General features: G+C 48.6%; 1 protein-coding gene across 2 annotated transcripts in view; it reads right to left on the bottom strand.

Annotated features, from left to right (window-relative positions):
• The window catches only part of PHIP (pleckstrin homology domain interacting protein), a 1,338,206-nt gene that overhangs the window by 344,444 nt on the left and 975,845 nt on the right, over positions 1 to 17,917 (bottom strand). For both annotated transcript variants that reach the window (XM_069235639.1, XM_069235640.1), the window contains one exon: positions 6,939 to 7,064. In XM_069235639.1, coding sequence (XP_069091740.1) covers positions 6,939 to 7,064 — 126 coding nt within the window. The remainder of the gene's footprint in view (positions 1 to 6,938; positions 7,065 to 17,917) is intronic.

Here is a 17,917-nt window from a genome sequence, read left to right as displayed (position 1 = left end):
TCTGGTTGTGGCAGGCTGGTCGGCCCCACTCTAGAAGTCGGATTGGTATTCAGGGGGCATTTCTAAGATGCCTTCTGGGTGCATGTTACAATAAATTGCACACTGGCATCAGTGTGCATTTATTGTGCTGAGAAGTTTGATACCAAACTTCCCAGATTTCAGTGTAGCCATTATGGAACTGTGGAGTTCGTGTTTGACAAACTCCCAGACCATATACTCTTATGCCTACCCTGCACTTACAATATCTAAGGTTTTGCTTACACACTGTAAGAGCATAGTGTTCATGCACATATGCCCTCACCTGATGTATAGTGCACCCTGCCTTAGGGCTGTAAGGCCTGCTTGGGGGAGGGTGGTGGTTTGGGGGATGGGGGGGGGGGGGGAGAAGGAGGGTGACTTACCTATGCCACAGGCAGTGTGAGGTGGGCATGACACCCTGAGGGGAGTGCCATGTCGATTTAGTCTTTTTCTCCCCACCAGCACACACAAGCTGTGAGGCAATGGGCATGTGCTGAGTGAGGGGTCCCCAGGGTGGCATAAGACTTGCTGCAGCCCTTAGGGACCTTCCCTGGCAACAGGGCCCTTGGTACCCGGGGTACCAGTTACAAGGGTCTTATCTGAGTGCCAGGGCTGTGCCAATTATGGAAGCAAAGTTACAGTTTAGGGAAAGAACACTGGTGCTGGGGCCTAGTTAGCAGGGTTCCAGCACACTTTCAATCAAAACTTAGCATCAGCAAAGGCAAAAAGTCAGGGGGTAACCATGCCAAGGAGGCATTTCCTTACAGTCATGATAGAGGATATTGCAAAGACCACAACAGACTGCAAAGTACTGAAGACGGATTCCTGGACCTGAGGACCTGCAAAAGGGGGGGGGGGGGGAGGAGCCCACTAAACCCCGGATGAAGGTGCAAAATGGCTGCCTCTGGGTGGAAGAAGCTGAATAATCTGCAACAACGAAAGGTGCTTAGAACGTCTCCTTCGTGCAGAAGATGTCCCACGGAGTGCTGGAGGATGCAGAGTTGTTTCTTTGGCAAAAGACCGCAAACAAGCCTTGCTAGCTGCAAAGGTCACGGTTGAAGAAAAAGGGTGCTGCCAGGGCCCGGGAAGGACCAGGATGTCACCACTTGGGAGAGGAGACAGGGGGGGGGGGGGTTGGGGGGGCTCAGCAACATAGAGAGCCCACGCACAAGAAGGTAGCACCCGCAGAAGTCCTTGAACACAGGCTCAAGAAGACTGAGCACGGCGGTCATCTCAACACTTCAAAAGAGGGTCCCATGAAGCCGGAGGTCAACTCAGGGAGTTGAGCAATGCATGACGGAGTGCTGGGGAGCTGGGTTTAGCTGTGCACAAAGGATTCCTTTTAAAAGTGCACAGAATCCCTGGCAGCAGTAGTTAATGCAGTGCACAGGATTGCTGTCTGGAAAGGGGAGATAAGGACTTACCTCCTCCAAATTTGGACAGTTGGACCACTGGACAGTCTGGGTCACTTGGGTCCACCACCTGTGTTCCAGGGGCCACACTCGTCAGGATGAGAGGGGTCCCAGAGTACCGGTGAAGCTGAAGTTTGGTGCCTGCTGGAGCAGGGGGAAGATTCTGTCAACCCACTGGAGATTTCATTGTGGCTTCCAGTGCAGGATGAAGGCAGGCAGCCCCCAAAGCTTGCACCACCAGGAAACAGTTGAGAAATCTGGCAGGATTCGGCGCTACAATGTCGCTGGTAGTCTTCTTGCTACTTTGTTGCAGTTTTGCAGGCGTCCTGGAGCAGTCAGCGTCGATCTTTGGCAGAATTCGAATAGAGAGGTGCAGAGGAACTCTGGTGAATTCTTGCAAGTCGTTTTCTGAGAAAAGCCCACAGCAAAGACCCTATATAGCCCTCAAAGGAGGATTGGCCACCTAGTCAGGTAAGCACCTATCAGGAGGGGTCTCGGACATCACCTGCTGGCACTGGCCACTCAGAGGCCTCCAGAGTGCCCTCACAACTCTGGATTCAAGATGACAGAGGTCTGGGACGCACTGGAGGAGCTCTGGGCACCACCCCTAGGGTGGTGATGGACAGGGGAGTGGTCACTTCCCTTTCCTTTGTCCAGTTTCCCACCAGAGCAGGGACTGTGGGGTTCCCTGAACCGGTGTAGACTGGTTTATGCAAGGAGGGCACCATCCATGCCCTTCAAAGCATTTCCAGAGGCTGGGGGAGACTACTCCTCCCCAGCCCTTAACACCTATTTCCAAAGGGAGAGGGTGTAACACCCTCCTTCAGAGGAAATCCTTTGTTCTGCCTTCCTGGAACTGGGCTGCCCAGAACCCAGGAGGGCAGAACCCTGTCTGTGGGGTGGCAGCAGCGGTAGCTGCAGAGAAAACCCCAGAGCTGGTTTGGCAGTACCCGGGGTCCATAGTGGAGCCCCGGGGATGCATGGGATTGGCACCCCTATATCAGATTTGGAAAGGGAGGACAATTCCATGATCTTAGACATGTTACATGGCCATATTTGGAGTTACCATTGTGAAGCTACATATAGATATTGACCTATATGTAGTGCACGCGTGTAATGGGGTCCGCACACTCACAAAGTCCGGGGGAATTGCCCTCAACTATGTGGGGGCACCTTTGCTAATGCAAGGGTGCCCTCACACTTAGTAACTTTGCACCGAACCTTCAGCAAGTGAAGGTTAGACATATAGGTGACTTATAAGTTAATGAAGTGTAGTGAAAAATGGCTGTGAAATAATGTGTGTGTTATTTAACTCAGACTGCAGTGGCAGTCCTGTGTAAGATTTGTCTGAGCGCCCTATGGGTGGCAAAAGAAATGCTGCAGCCCATAGGGATCTCCTGGAACCCCGATACCCTGAGTACCTAGGTACCATATACTAGGGAATTATAAGGGTGTTCCAGTGTGCCAATTAGACTTAGTGAAAATGGTCACTAGCCTATAGTGACAATTTTAACGGCAGAGAGAGCATAAGCACTGAGGTTCTGATTAGCAGAGCCTCAGTGACACAGTTAGTCAGTACACAGGTACACACAATCCGGCCACAAACTATGAGCACTGGGGTCCTGGCTAGCAGTATCCCAGTGAGACAGGCAAAAACAAACTCACATACATGTAAAAACGGGGGTAACATGTCAGGAAAGATGGTACTTTCCTACAAGGACCATGGCTACACTTAAGTTCTTGCAAACCTTCCATGGGAAGGAGAAATTCAAAATGTTAAGGTCCAAACTCAGTCTGAGATTCCGGTCTTTCATGGGCACAAACATGTAATAGGAATATCATGCTTCAATCAGCCCCATTTTATGGATTCTCTTCATTTACCCTCTGGCCAGCAAAGGTTGAACCCTCTTTGGCAAAGATGAAGGCATAGTTGAACTTAGGTAACACCATATCTGATAGAGACTATCTAACCATAGATTCCTCACCCTAGAATATTCCCCAAGCATCAGATTGGATCCAGAAAATCTCAAGCAGTACCTCTGCACACTGGTAGGTGGCGATCATATAGGAAAATGCCCTTTTAGACATGGTCACCTTCACTTTTTGCTCACTGGTAGTGAGGATTTTTGATTGAGGTGTACTGGGTCCCTGCTTAACAAGTCCCCACTGTCATTGCTCTTTCCTTACAAACAGGTAAAAATGTGTACAATTGCTGCACTCCTCCACCTGTGTACCTGAGTCCCTAGTGAGTGGTACCCCTGGTAACCAGGGCATGGGTATATGAGATGGTCCCTAAGAGCAGCAGCACGCATTGTGCAACCCTCAGGGCCCCCTCTCTAAAACGAGGCACACACAGTTGCCACTACAGTCTGCATGTCCGTGTGAAAGCCAGGTGAAACCCCAACAAGGCACACCCCTTGTGTGCCTTGTTACTATCAAGTATATTTAAGTCAACCCTACAGCACACCTTGGAGATCTAAGGCTGGGTGAATTATATTTGATGTGTGGTCATACCTGCATGAGCAGATATGCCTTCTGTGATGCCCAGCCGCACTGCTGAGTGTTGCAATTGAACAGGGAAGCCATCTTGAGGTGTGTGTCAACACGAGTGAGCCAGTCACATACTGGCTTCACTGAACCCTATGGTGTTTGGTATCAAACACCTCGTCTTAATAAATCCAGGATGATGCCAGCCTCGGATTTATTGCGACATCCTCACAGAGGTGCCCCCTGAATCCCACTAGTCTCTGAGTGCGGCTGACTGGTTTTGACCAGCCTGCCAACACAGACTGGTTTCTGACCCACTGGAGGTGCGAGCCCACACGCTCAGAGTTCAGAAACAAAGCCTGCTCTGGAGAAGGGTGTTGTCACCCACTCCAGCAGGATGGCTAGTAAATCTGCATACCAAAGCCAGGGGCTTCAAAGGCCCTGCCACCTTTGGTATGTAAAACCCGTCTCTCATAGCCCTGGCTGCAGCCACCCCCTGTTCTGCACCCATTTGGCACCAGGACAGGCTGGAAAATTATTTCGCCAGTAGGCGTGTACCACCTTCTTGGCTAATCACACCACTAAGGTGGGCTACCTGAGGTGGACACTTGAGGAAGGGTTACAACATCTTGTTTTTGGTTGGAACTAGGCCGCCTGCGATAGGAATATGCCCACTCCCCACAGTAAGTGGTCATATGGGGGTGAGGGGGTTGTAACCACCCTAAAGATAACTAGCCCATGTGCCACTACACCCTACAACCCCCTAAATTGAGTATTTAGGTGGCTCCCTGAAACCAAAAGACAGATTCTCAGGGTCCAAGAAGGAGGACACTGAAGAGACGTGAAAAGCAAAAATAGAGGAGAAGCTACTGACTTGGCTCCGAACCTGCCAACCTACCATCAGTCCTCGACAACTGTGCCAGACTTGACTTGTCCTGCAGTTGCTCTGCCTCTAGAAGCCTGAGTGGATTGCCTGCACTTCAAGAAGCATTAGGATCTCCTGTGGAGTAGTGGAGCTACTTGCCTGCAGCCACCCAGGAGGAACCTTGAGGACTCCACGCCACCAAAACCTCGACACAGGGAAGCACCACTGCACCTGTGCCCCGCAAGCCTGAGTTGAAGTGGGCCAACAGTGCAAGCGTGGTCCCTAGGCCACCAAGGACACTAGCCCACCCTGATTTCCTCAACTGTGGACCCCCAACGCTGTCTGCAGCCTCTTCGTGCAGGCCCCCTCTGCCATGATCGCCTCCAGTGACAAAGATCTGATGCCTCAGGACACCTCTGCACCCACTCAGCCCAAGCTGAAGAGAAGAGGACCAAAGATGTCCATATGTCTCTGAGCATCGCAAAACCTGAGACCCCCTTGTTGGCTCAGCCAGACTGGACCCCTAGTCCTTACCTGCAGCCTATTTCCTCCAGGACCATTTCTCACGGAAACCAACGTGGCACACGGTGTCCTAAAGCACCTCTGCAGCCAGATGCCCCAAAGCTCCCCGCAGTGAACTGTTGGTGCTGCCTTGGACAGTGCCTCATACTTACCTTAACTCCTAAAGGCTGGTCTTATAAGTCACTGTTGAATACCCATATGCATTGTATGTGTTTTTCTCCTTAGGATTGTATTACTACCTTGGAGAAAATTCAGGTATATTGCTTGTTTTCTTCACACTGTACCAGTATTTATTCTTGCAAGAGTGTTCTAGTGTTGAAACACAATATCAACAAACGGAACTATTTTTCTAACAATTTGTCTCTAGATCCTTCTTGTGTGTGTCCCATTTATTGCCTCTGTGAGTACAACAACTGCTTAGCTCTATCCTCTGTTGTGCCTAACTGCTCGCCTACACTACCACAAAAGAGTTTGGGGATTGTCGTTTGTAACCCTGTTAAGCAATAAGGGCATCAGAACTATCTGTATAGTGCTCACATACATTGGTACACCACATAGATAGCCAGATTCTTACAGATAGGCTCTGACTCAACACCATCTGCATCGGAAGTGACATTGCAGTGAATTCATAAGAGCCACCCCGGTGTGCTGACATCAGTTTCTTTTGTGACAGTTTCTGTAAATAAAAATATGGAGCCATGTTAAAACCAATGAATCAGTGGTGATTAGTGTGCAGACTCTAGCGGGATCTTTTGGGGGAAGTGCCAAGTTCACAGAGTGAGGAGGATGAGACGATTAGTGAGGAATCTGAAGTTACAAGGAGTCTCGACCAGATAAGGCCTTACAGAACATAACTGTGTTCGTCTGACAAAGACTAACCCCAGATTTCTCATCTTAGAATCTATCCCAAAGCAATACCTTGAAAGGAGTATACATCTGAATCATCAAAACAAGGTTTAGGTCCCAATGGAGCATGACAAATGTGGCAGGAGGATAAAGATGCTATATACATTTAGAGGCAAGTCACAACCAGTGACTTAAAGAGAGAAGGTTGATCGAGTTACTGCAGAAAGGCAGAGATGGCAAATAACCTTTTAAGTGCTCAAGGCAAGGGGAAAACCTAATAATAAAAACTCTGAAAGGGGTGCAAAACATTACAAATATAACATGTTATGAGCAAAGGAATTAAATTCAAATAAAAATGTAGAAAGTGATGAAAATATTCATTATCACTCACTGCAAGGGTACTAAAATGGCAGTAAAAAATCTTTTAATGTTTAATAGGTTCGCCTACCAAGTGTGCATTTTTGGAGAAAGTTCTTATGAAAGCATAGTTTTACCTCCCTTCCCCCCCTCCCCACCTAATTTAGTAAGTACACAGCTTCAATCATGATAATCCAGTACTATACTCTTGCAAACCAGTGGAGTACAGTTACAATATTAATGCATGTGCGTGAAAGAATACAGCACAATTATAACTGTAATGAACAACAGAAAACTGATAACATGTACAATGCAAATAGTGTTTTATAATAGCAGCAGAGGATCTACAATGCAACATTAAGAATTGAAAACAAGTGTTTACTGAATAGAGAACATTTACAGATATACAATATTTAATACTGGTAACCTACTTTATGAAATGTAGCATGAGATCTGTGACAAACTTGGCACATTTCACAATTGGGCTTGCTGGCTCATTAAACGTACGTGTATTATGTTCTATGTACCGAACTTCCCACATGAGCGATGAAAGACGCCTTGGAGATAAGAAAAGAAAAGTTCAAACACTTTATCATGTCATTAACTCTTTCTTGGAATAGTAAATGTCAATGTAAACCTTAAAAAAATGCAGATAGGCTCACCAAAAACTAAGGTGAGTCACAAAGCTTTCTACTTGCTCAAATTGGCGCTAATGTTGGGAAGCAATTACCAGTCTCTAGAGTAATTAGCAAGTTATTTACCTTCAGTAACCCTCTTTTTTATGGATACGCTTAACTGAAGATTGCCCACCTTATGACTATTCTCCAGGCGACAGACCGTGTAGGAAGCCGGTTCTGGCTGCAGTACACTCCACACACACTTTTTGCCTGTGTTTTTTGATGCAACTTTGACTGAAGTGCACTGGGTTTCTGCTAACCAGGTCCCCTCCCCAAAACAAGACACCTGATCCTCAGGCCCTTCAGCACCTCTGTTAAGTCCCTAATCAGCGGTACCACTGGCACCTAAGACATGGTGTAAGAAAATGCCTCTTTTGGCATGGTTAAGCCCTCACTTTTTGCTCAATATTGATGCCAGCTTTGATTGGAAATGTGCTGGGACCCTGCTAACCAGGATCCAGCACCAGTGTTCATTCCCTAAAACTGTACCTTTGTTACCCAATTGGCACAGCCCTGGCACACAGTTAAGTTTCTTGTAAAACGTACCCCTGCTACCAAGGGCCCTGTGGCCAGAGAAGGTCCCTAAGGGCAGCAGCATTTATTGTCCCACCTTAAGGTACCCCTCACTCAGTACACGCACAAAAAGATAAAGTCGACATGGCACTCCCATCAGAGTGCCAAGCCCACAAACCACTGCCTGTGGCATAGGTAAGTCACCCATCTAGCAGGCCTTACAGCCCTAAGGCAGGGTGCACTATTCCACAGGTGAGGGCATAGCTGCATGAGCAATGTGCCCCTACAGTGTCTAAGTCAATTCTTAGACATTGTAAGTGCAGGGTAGCCATACTGAGTATATGGTGTGGGAGTTCATCATCACGAACTCCACAGCACCATAATGGCTACACTGAATAATAGGAAGTTTGGTATCAGACTTCTCAGCACAATAAACCCACACTGATGTCAGTGTGGGATTTATTGAAAAATGCACACAGGCGGCATCTTAGAGATGCCCCCTGTATGTCAGCCAGCCTGGTAGTGTAGGACTGCCCGGTCTATGCCAGCCTGCCACTTCCAGACGACTTTCTGACCACATGGGGTGAGTCCCTTTGTGCACTCTGTGGTCAGAAACAAAGCCCATCCTGGGCGGAGGTGCTTCACACCTCCCATTCCAGGAACTGTAACACCTGGCGGTGAGCCTCAAAGGCTCAGGCCTCCTGTTACAGTGCCCCAAGGCACTCCAGCTAGTGGAGATGCCTGACCCCCGGACACGCCCCCACTTTTGGTGGCAAGTCCAGAGGGATAATGAGGAAAAACAAGGAGGAGTCACCCCCTCAGCCAGGACAACACCTAAGGTGTCCAGAGCTGAAGTGACCCCCCCCCCCCCCGCCTTGAGAAATCCTCCATCTTGCTCTGGAGGATTAGGACCAATAGGGATAGGAATGTGCCCCCCTCCCCAAAAGGAGTGTGCACAAGGAGGGTGTAGCCACCCTCAGGAACAGCAGCCATTGGCTACTACCCTCTAACCCTGAAAATGCCCCTAAAAGACTTGCATTTAAGGGCTCCCTGAACCAAGAGATTTAGATTCCTGATGACCTCAAGAAAAGAAGAAGGAATGCTAAGCTGAAAACCGTGAGAATAAGAGGAGACAACAACTTACTCGGCCCCAGCCCTACCGGGCTGTCTCCTTCTTCAAAGACCCGGCAAAAGAAAAGCAACACGTTCTACAGGACCAGCGACCCCTGAAAAGTCTTTAGGGGACTGCCTGAATCACAGAGGACCAAGAAACTCCCATGGACAGCGGACCTGTCCAACAAGAAGAAAAAGCAATCATCTTTAAAGGGACTCCCACCTCACTCCAGAAGCAGGAGTCCAAAACTAATCTGCATCTGATGACCTTGGCCCGTGTCCAGAGAAACCAACTAGCCAAAGAGGATCTCCAGGTGACTCCGACTACGTGTCCACCCTGGGCTGACCTCTCTACAGCCCAACGGCGACGCCTGCAGAGGGAATCCCGAGGACCGCTCCCCCCCCCCACGCGACTGCCAGGGACGAAGATGTCTGTCGCATGGAGAAGCACTGCACCCGCAGCCCCCAGGCCCGAGAGAAATTGACCACTGGTGTAGCAATGACCAACAGGCGGCCCTCACCCTTGCCCCGTTGTTGGCTTACCCGAGAGGCCCCCATGCCCTGCCTGCAGCACCTAAGTGACCCCCAGGTCCCTCCATAGAGTTCTATTGAGAACCCAACGCCCTGTTTGCACAGTGCACCCGGCCACCCCGTGCCCCCGAGGGTGGGTTTTTGCACCTACTTGGGGCCCCTCCAGTACTCCTCCACCCCCCACCCCCGGTCCAGCCTCAGACGACACAGGTACTTAACTGCAAGCAGACCGGAACCGAAGTACCCCCCGTCTCCATAGGGGCCCACATTATTTAGCTCCTGTTTGACATCTGCACCTAACCCACCCTGTGTTGCTGGTGCTGGGTGTTTGGGGTTATCTTAAATCCCCAACGGTGGGCTACCTATGCCCCTGAGATTGAACCCGTAAGTGTGTTACTTACCTCAAAAACTGTATTTTACCTCCCGCAGGAAGTTGAAAATTGCAGTGTCCACTTTTGAAATAGCTTTTTTCCATTTTAAAGAAAACTGTGTACATTGTTGATCCCATTCAAAGTTCTAAGTATTGTTGTGCAAATTACCTTTCATTTAATGTACTTACCTACAAACGGAATCATGTGGTTCTAGAAATAAATAAAAAAAAGAAGATTTTTCTATATAAAAACTTATCGGTCTGGAGTTAAGTCATTGAGTGTGTGTTTTCACTTATTGCTTGTGTGTGTGCAATAAATGCTTAACACTACCCACTGATAAGCCTAACTGCTCGATCACACCACCACATCTATTATTGCCTCTGTCAAGCCTCTGGGGGAACCCCTGGACTCTGTGCACACTAGATCTTATTTTGACACAGTATATACAGAGCCAGCTTCCTACAATTATTATTATCTACTTGAGCCTCTGTAAAGCCTCTGGGAAACCCTTGGACTCTGTGCACACTATACCTCACTTTGGTATAGTATATACAGAGCCAGCTTCCTACATGAACCATTTAGGTGGAGGGACGACTGGCTATCAACATTACATTACAGACTTCTGGCACAAGCAGTCAACTGTCGCTGCTCAATCTCAACGCAAATAGGCGGAGAATGGGCAGGTTGGATAGGAGAACTCTCCCTTGCAGCTGTGACATAAGTTCCTCCTGAAGGGGCAGACTGATCAGAGGAAACTAGGTGTAGGAAAATTCCCCTTTCTGACATGGTCATCCCTCCACACACACACACTTTTTGCCACTGATGCTGATGTGTTTGAACTGAGGTGCACTGGGTTCCTGCTGAACAGGCCACCAATGCCAGTTCCTAAAAACAGGAATATTGGTGTACAATTGGCACACTCCACCCGTGTAAGTCCCTAGTAAATGGTACCCCTGGTACCTAGGGGCTGGGTAAAGAATAGGGTCCCCTAAGGGCTGCAGCACAGATTGTGCCACCCTCAGGGACCTCCCTGAAAAAAAAACATAAGACACACACAGCTGCCATTGCAGTCTGTGTGCCCTGGTGCAAACCTACAGAAAATACCAAATGGCACACCCTGGTGTATTATGCCCACATCACTGCAGCTACGTCTATGTAAGTACAAGTCTATGTAAGGTTTTCAGGGGGCACCTCTAAAGTGCCCTCTGTGTGCATTTTTATAAATCTATCACTGGGGTCAGTGAGGGTTTATTATTCTGAGATGTTTGATACCAAACAGCCCAGGATTCAGAGAAGCCATTATGTAGCTGGGGAACTTGTAATGACCAGTGTCCAGCTCATGCATTTAAAATGACATCCATGCACCCTTACTATGTCTCAGGATCGACAGACATAGAGGGAAATATCTGCTCAGGCATAAATGCCCTCACATGTGCCTGGATGCACCCAGCTTTAGGGGTGAGTTACATCTGGCACATGCTGTAAGAGGCTGGCTCAATATATGGTGAACTATAGGTGAGGCAGCCTGTACTGAGTCCAGGCAACCCTTAGCGATAGTGTAGGCAGCTCTAGATAAACAGAGCTCTCATAGGGGTAGCTGTGTAGAGCAGCTAAGGCTTATCCAGGAGGGTGTAAAGCGGTTGTAAAAAGCACACAGGTCAGAGGGTGATGCACACACAGGAACGAACCACACCAGTGTTAGATAAATATGCAATGTTTATTGTAATACACACTCTAGAACTAATTTGGGTGTATCTCCTAACCGGAGATATAGTCATACAAAAATACACTTGGCAAAAGGTAAGTAAAGGCATAAAATAACATGGGCCCCTATTGGGGGGGCAAACCATAGATTTAAAAAAAAAAAATGGAATGTGAAAACGACTCAACTGACACTACCACTCAAGTACCCGTAGGCCTGGGGAAGTACTAAATCCCCAAAGGTAGGTAGGATTCCCCAGGCGCCTGTGTGCAGAGGAGAAATCTCGGGTCAGTGTCAATAGGCTAACAAGGGGAAGTCACGGTTGGAGTTTTTGTGTTCTAGGAATTTTCCCAGAAGACCTCGAGAAAACCCGGTGAGGAAAGGGAAGTTGGATAGTGCCACCGCCCGTGGATACCTAGAACAGTGGAGTACCTACACAAGGGAGCCAAAGTGCACAAGGGAGCTAAGGTGCATATTAGAGAATTTGTTGCAGAACCTCCTGCTGAAGATAATAAGGGTCTCAGTTGTCCAGCTGCTGTTGTGACCTGTGTACAAGGTTGGTGGAGCCTAGGTGTGGACTCCGGAAGAAGAGGACCGAAGGAGAGAGTGGACAGTGTTCAGACCACAGAGTGGTGCCCAGGCGGTGCAGGAGGGCAATGCCCACCCTTCTCAGTGATGCTTCCTCAAGGAAGGTGGACGAAGAAGTGCAGCTGTGGAGTCCAGGAGATGCAAGGAGGATCCTAGGAGTTGTCCACAAGCTGTCCCACGCTGGTCGTCGAATTGGGGAGGGATCAGTTGTCACTGGGACCACCTACAAGTCTTGGCGAATGCAGAGTAGCATTGCATGGAGTTTGCAGGATTTGTGGGGTCCAGCAAGGTCCAGGTGACCTAACCTTGGCAGGTAGGTCAGGACCAGCCCTCAGCAAGCAGGAGAGCCAGCAGGAATCGTTGGAGCCACCCACCAGGATACTCTGGCAGGAGGCAGAGGGAGTCAAGGGCTTCAGCAGCATAGCAAAGAGGGATGCCCATGTCGCAGGAATTGCAGAGATGATGTCATTCTTGGAGCTGGAGAGCCCTGGAGGCCGGGCTTCTTCTTGGAGCTAGGAGGTCTTCCGAATGAAGAGACAACAAGCCTTGGCAATGACAAGCAGACGCGGTGCACAGGGGTTCTAGCCAAGCAGCATCAGCGAGGGACCACAATCTTGCCAGTTGCAAGGAAGATCTCTGGAGAGCCACAGATCCACCACCTGTGTTACAGAGCCTTGGAGAGTCAGTGGGACAGCAGGATCCACAAGCCGGTCGTGGTCGTTGAGGTGCCTGCAGAAGCAGTTGAATGTCTCCTTCACACCAAGGTTGTACTGAAAGAGGACCTTGCTTTCTTAAGTGAAGGCAGAGCCCCAGTGACTCTGGAGGTTGTAGAAGCCTTCGCAGAACTTGGAAACAAATTTGCAGTAGAAGCCCTCTTATTAGTTACACACTTGGTCCTGGTTTCAGCAAAAAAACAGTAGCAGTTCCGGTGTCCAGGCTGCAGACGGGTCGTGCAGAGGAGACATGCAGATAGTTTCTGAAGTCTTACAGACAAATCTAGGGTCCCACCCTCACAGGAGCTCTTTACTAACCGAGGAAAGGGATTGGACACTTACTGCAGTGACCCACCTATCAGAGATGGTCAAGCATGTCACTCAGCTGGACTAACCAGTCAGATGCTCCCAGGGGCCTCTGCTCCTCTTATTTCCAGGATGGCAGTATCAAGTGGCCACCTTGTAGTGTTGTAGTTGGACTCTCGCTTCTAGACGAGACTGCTGGTTTAGGGATGATAGCACTTTAGTTTGTAAACGATTAGGTCAACCACACAAGTCCCAAATGTCAGCCCAACCCTCCTGGATCACAAGCAGTACATCACCAAAAACTCAAAAGGTAAAAAGTTGATTTCTAGCGGCCTATACACATGGATTCTAGAATGCAGCATCTCAGGTGAGTTGTGGTGGAACAGAGATTACCCTTTTCTCACGTTAGTAATAAGTCTCAGTCACATACAGACAATAAAGGAGATGCAGGAAAGTTTTCAATAGGTTTATTAAAACGACTGCAATCTACTGTAAAATTCATGAGCTGCAATGATTAGCATTATGAACAATGCAAGGAGCAGAAGGGCAAATATAACAGTCGTGAATATGAAGACCCCCACCACCTTGCAATAAACATGAAATGTAAAATCCCTAAAATAGAGAACCTAGCAAGAACTAGGTGTGATAAACCAAATCTGCCAGTACCACGTCCATGAAATCCCTCTGATAACCTTGTCTGTGTGAGATGTATTTACACAGACCTTGTAGGACCCCTGGTATGTTACCAAACAATAGATAAGGGGTAGGCTTGTATTGGCAGTTATGTAAATACTTCCCAACAAGTACATTATGTTCCTGTCACATGTAAGCGGGAAAGGGATATGAAGTGAATACCTACATCCTTAACTTGGTTTTGACGCTGAGTGACACTGGTAACGCAAATTAAAACATTGCTCCAACTCTAAACATAGGCAGCCATCTTAAAAGAAATAATAAAATGAATGGGCTAAGACAGGGCAGGATATGTAGGTTAAAAGTAACTAGGTGATGGGGCACAGGCCTGCAAGCCAGAAGGCTAAGCTAAACTCCTGATTCCCATTAAAACTAAGTAGGATACACTACATTAGAACTCTGCACCTCTCTAGGTGACGAGCTGGACAGGGGAGTTGGTCACTCCCCTATCCTTTGTGTGGTTTCACACCAGAGCGGGAACCAGGGGTCCCCGTACTGGTACAAAACGGTTTATGCAAGGAGGGCACCAAATGTGCCCTTCAAAGCAGTTTCGTGCCGCTCTGAGGCACCCACACCCAGCAGAGAGACACTTATTTCTAAAGAAGAGGGGTCACACCTCAGTCTTATAGGAAATCCTTTGTTCTGCCTTCCCCTGCCTGACTTGGGCTCAGCAGGGCAGAACAGTGTCTGGGGTTGGCAGCAGCACAGACTGGCATGCAGACTTTGCAAGGCTGTACAGGCAGACATAATGGATCCCCTAGGGAAGCACCAGAGTACATGGTATCTTGCAACTAGCACTGGAATCGGTGTAGTGGCATGATTCCAACATGGTTGATATCTATCATGCCTATGTTCTGTGTCGCCATTATGTAGTTAGACCACTTGTGTTGACCAGTGTCCTCTACATAGCTTACAATGGCTTCCCCACTCTTACAAAGTACAGGAAATTGAGTCTGGGGTTTGTTGAGGAACCTCTGCTCATGCAGGGGTGCCCTCACACGTAGACTCATGCACCCTGTCCTTGGGCTAAAGGGCCTACTTTAAGGGTGACTTACAGGTTCAGAGTGCAGTGACCATGATATAAGGCAAATGTTATATCTGGAGTGAAAGGTGCCTGCACTATTTCACACATGCTTCAATGGCTGGCCTGCAGACACAGTTTGCATGGGCTCCCATGGGTAACATAATACATGCTGGAGCCCATGGGAGAAGCCTGGTGTAACAACACCCTGGGAACCTAAGTGCCATATACTAACGACTTACATGGGTGCACCAGTATGCCATTTGTGGGGTGTAAAAGTTACCTTACAACTGAATTTAGGGGAGAGAGGTCTGACACTGGGGTTCTGGTTAGCAGATTCCCAGTGTACTTCAGTCTAAACACACTGAAACCAGGCACAAAGCAGGGAAAGCTATTTCCAGAAAGGTGCTACTTTCCTACACATGCAGTGAAATGCAGTTTAAATCGAGCATGCACCAACTGTAGGAGGCTGGCCCTCTATGTAGTGCGCAAAGCTAAGCACACTGTTCAGGGGGTCAAGGAAACCAATCGTTGGTTTACAGGGGTAAAAGCTAGACCACCAAATGCTCTAATTTTTTTGGTAGCTTGGTCGAGCAGTTAAGCCAATCTTGGAGAGGGGCAAAGCATTTTGTGTACTCACAGTATCAATCTTTCAACTCACAAACTCAAAGGAATAACTCAAGACCAATTTCTAAAAATGCTTACGATTTTCATGTATTTGTGAATACCAAGATTATTGAAATTATTTAAGTACTTTTCAAGACATGAATTTTTTAAGTTGAATAAAAATAGTCTTTTTGTACGTAATTACGCACTATATGAATCAATGGAGGCTAAACTTTAAAAATACATTTAAAATCACACAGGTTTACCACGTTCTTCTTTTGCAGGTTGGTCGAGGCCGCCGGTGGGCATACTGTGCCAGCTGGAGAGGTTTGGGCAGCTCCCGGTTCCGGCAGGAGCAGCAGGAAAAGGTCTTTGGAGCTGGTGCAGGGCTACTGCGGTGGACCACTTGGAAAAGCACTCCACATGTATGTTTAAATGTGGATCCTGAGGGTCCCCTTGGACTGTTGAGCGAATTTGTGAGCCAGGAGCTGTGTGCAAGGAAGCCCTCAGAAGCAGGAGGTTGGTTGGTTCAATGGTTGGTTGTAGGACAATGAGGGCACTCCGGAGGGAGGTCCAGGTCCTTTCTGAAGTTCCTCGACTGGGACTTCCTCCTGGTCCTTCTACCAGGGCCAGGTGGGCTGTCTTTCTTGGTGTCTGAAGTCAGTTTTCCAATACCCAGGATACTGGTACGATTGAGATGCTAGAGGGTGCAGTGCTACCAAACTGGGCACAGTGGCAGGGTTTGACCTCATGGTCGCCGGTGTGAAGTTTGGTCTGGCTGCGGCATCCGGTTCCAGAGATAGCATCTGGTCATTGAAAAGGACCTCACTGGGTTCCTTGTGGGTTTAGAATGGTACCTCCACACTGGAGGGAGAGATCTGCGAAGCCTGGAGAGTCTCAGTATTTTATTTTATTTTTTTTAATAGTTTTTCCAGCTGTCCAGCAGCTCCTCAGCGGCGATTATTGGGTCCTGGGTGCAGCAGGCTGGATTCGGAACCTTTACTTGGTGCAGCAAGTCCACAGTTCTTGTGCCTTGGATCCTCTTGCTGCGGTCCGTCGAATCTGATTTCTTGGTCTAGGGATTACCACTAAATACTCTATCTAGTCGGCGTTTTAGGGGGAACTTGGTAGTGACCAATAGGGCATCTACCTTAGGGTGGGCAGAGACAGACAGACGCACACACACACCTTCCTGTGAGCAGAGGCCACTTCCCTAAACCTGATTGGCTATATTCCTTCCATAAAAGGAGGAGGAAAATGAAATGGAGAGTCCACCTCGCATGCAAAACCTTAGTGGGGGTGTATGCTAGGTAGGGCCACTCCTGTCTTCTGTCTGAGTCTCCCGCCATTGCTCTCGCCAAAAGTGGGGTTTTGCAACAGGGGCGGCCATCTGCTGCTAGCAGCGGACCTGGAGTTGGAGTATCAAAGGTAGTAAGCACTTTGACGCTCACCATCAGGGCAGTGCATATTCCTGGGGGAGGGGGTGTTAGCACCTCCACCAAGGAAGGGCTTTGCTCTACATCCCTGAGGGCAGAGGCCCTCACCCCAGGGGGTGCATATTTGTGTTTGGAGGAGGCAGGCTGAATGTGACCGGCCAGCAACAATGCCAGGGTAGTTAGCTTTTGCAGGAGGAACCCATAATAAATCCAATATTGGTACCAGTTTGGAATTATCATTCTGAGTTGTTTGATACCAAAGCTGTGAAACTCTTATTGACCGGTGTCCAACACATGTATTAAAAAGGCTATGTTCACTCACTATGTCCCAGGCTTGGCAAGGATACAGTGGAGGCATATTGCTCATGCAGCTATGTCCTCCCAATCAGTATAGTTCACCCCGCCATAGGGCTGGAAGGCCTGCCAGAGGGGTGTCTTACCCATACTACATGCAGTGTCTAGTGGACAGGGCACACAGGCAGTGTTTGCATTTTAGGTTTGCATTGGGACGCTCAACCTGCAATGGCAGTGCTGGGTGCAGCTCAATGCATGGCCCTAGAGGAGGCACAGTCAGTGCTGCTGCCCTCAGGGGCCTACCCTTAGTACCTCCCCCCCGGGCACCTACGGACCACTTACTAGGGATTTATGGGGGCAGATAAAGATGTTTCCAACTGTGTCAATGCTTCACAACAGTTTAGGGAAAGAGCTTGTTGGTAGGTGGTGTTGGTCAACTCCGTGGGCGTCACAGTCACCGTGACAACATCGGGAGAAGTATATAGATGCCGCCTTTGTGCAGTGACGACAGTTTATTTTAATGACTTTCCACGCCAAAGCGCAGAGCCGCTATGAACACTGAGATTGGTGCGCCAGAGCTAAGAACCTGAAAGGGGAATCCCTGTCCCTAGAAATCAGTTCGCAAGCGGGGAGGATGTGTGGGCGGAAAGGAATCTGCAACTAGAATGTGTCTCTACCAGATATTTCGTTACCAAAGATAAGTAACTTGTACATCTGATAGAGACTTCTAGTTGCAGATTCCTTAACTTAGAATAGATGCCCAATCAATGCCATCCTTGGTGGTGGGCTGCGAACCAAGACCATACTAGGAAGTCCTGCAGGACCGAACGACCAAAGTAGCAGTCC

Source organism: Pleurodeles waltl, chromosome 5 (assembly GCF_031143425.1).
Source record: "Pleurodeles waltl isolate 20211129_DDA chromosome 5, aPleWal1.hap1.20221129, whole genome shotgun sequence".
NCBI lineage: Eukaryota > Metazoa > Chordata > Amphibia > Caudata > Salamandridae > Pleurodeles > Pleurodeles waltl.
Note: the sequence above shows the minus strand (reverse complement) of the source record. Positions and strands in the feature narration are given on the sequence as shown.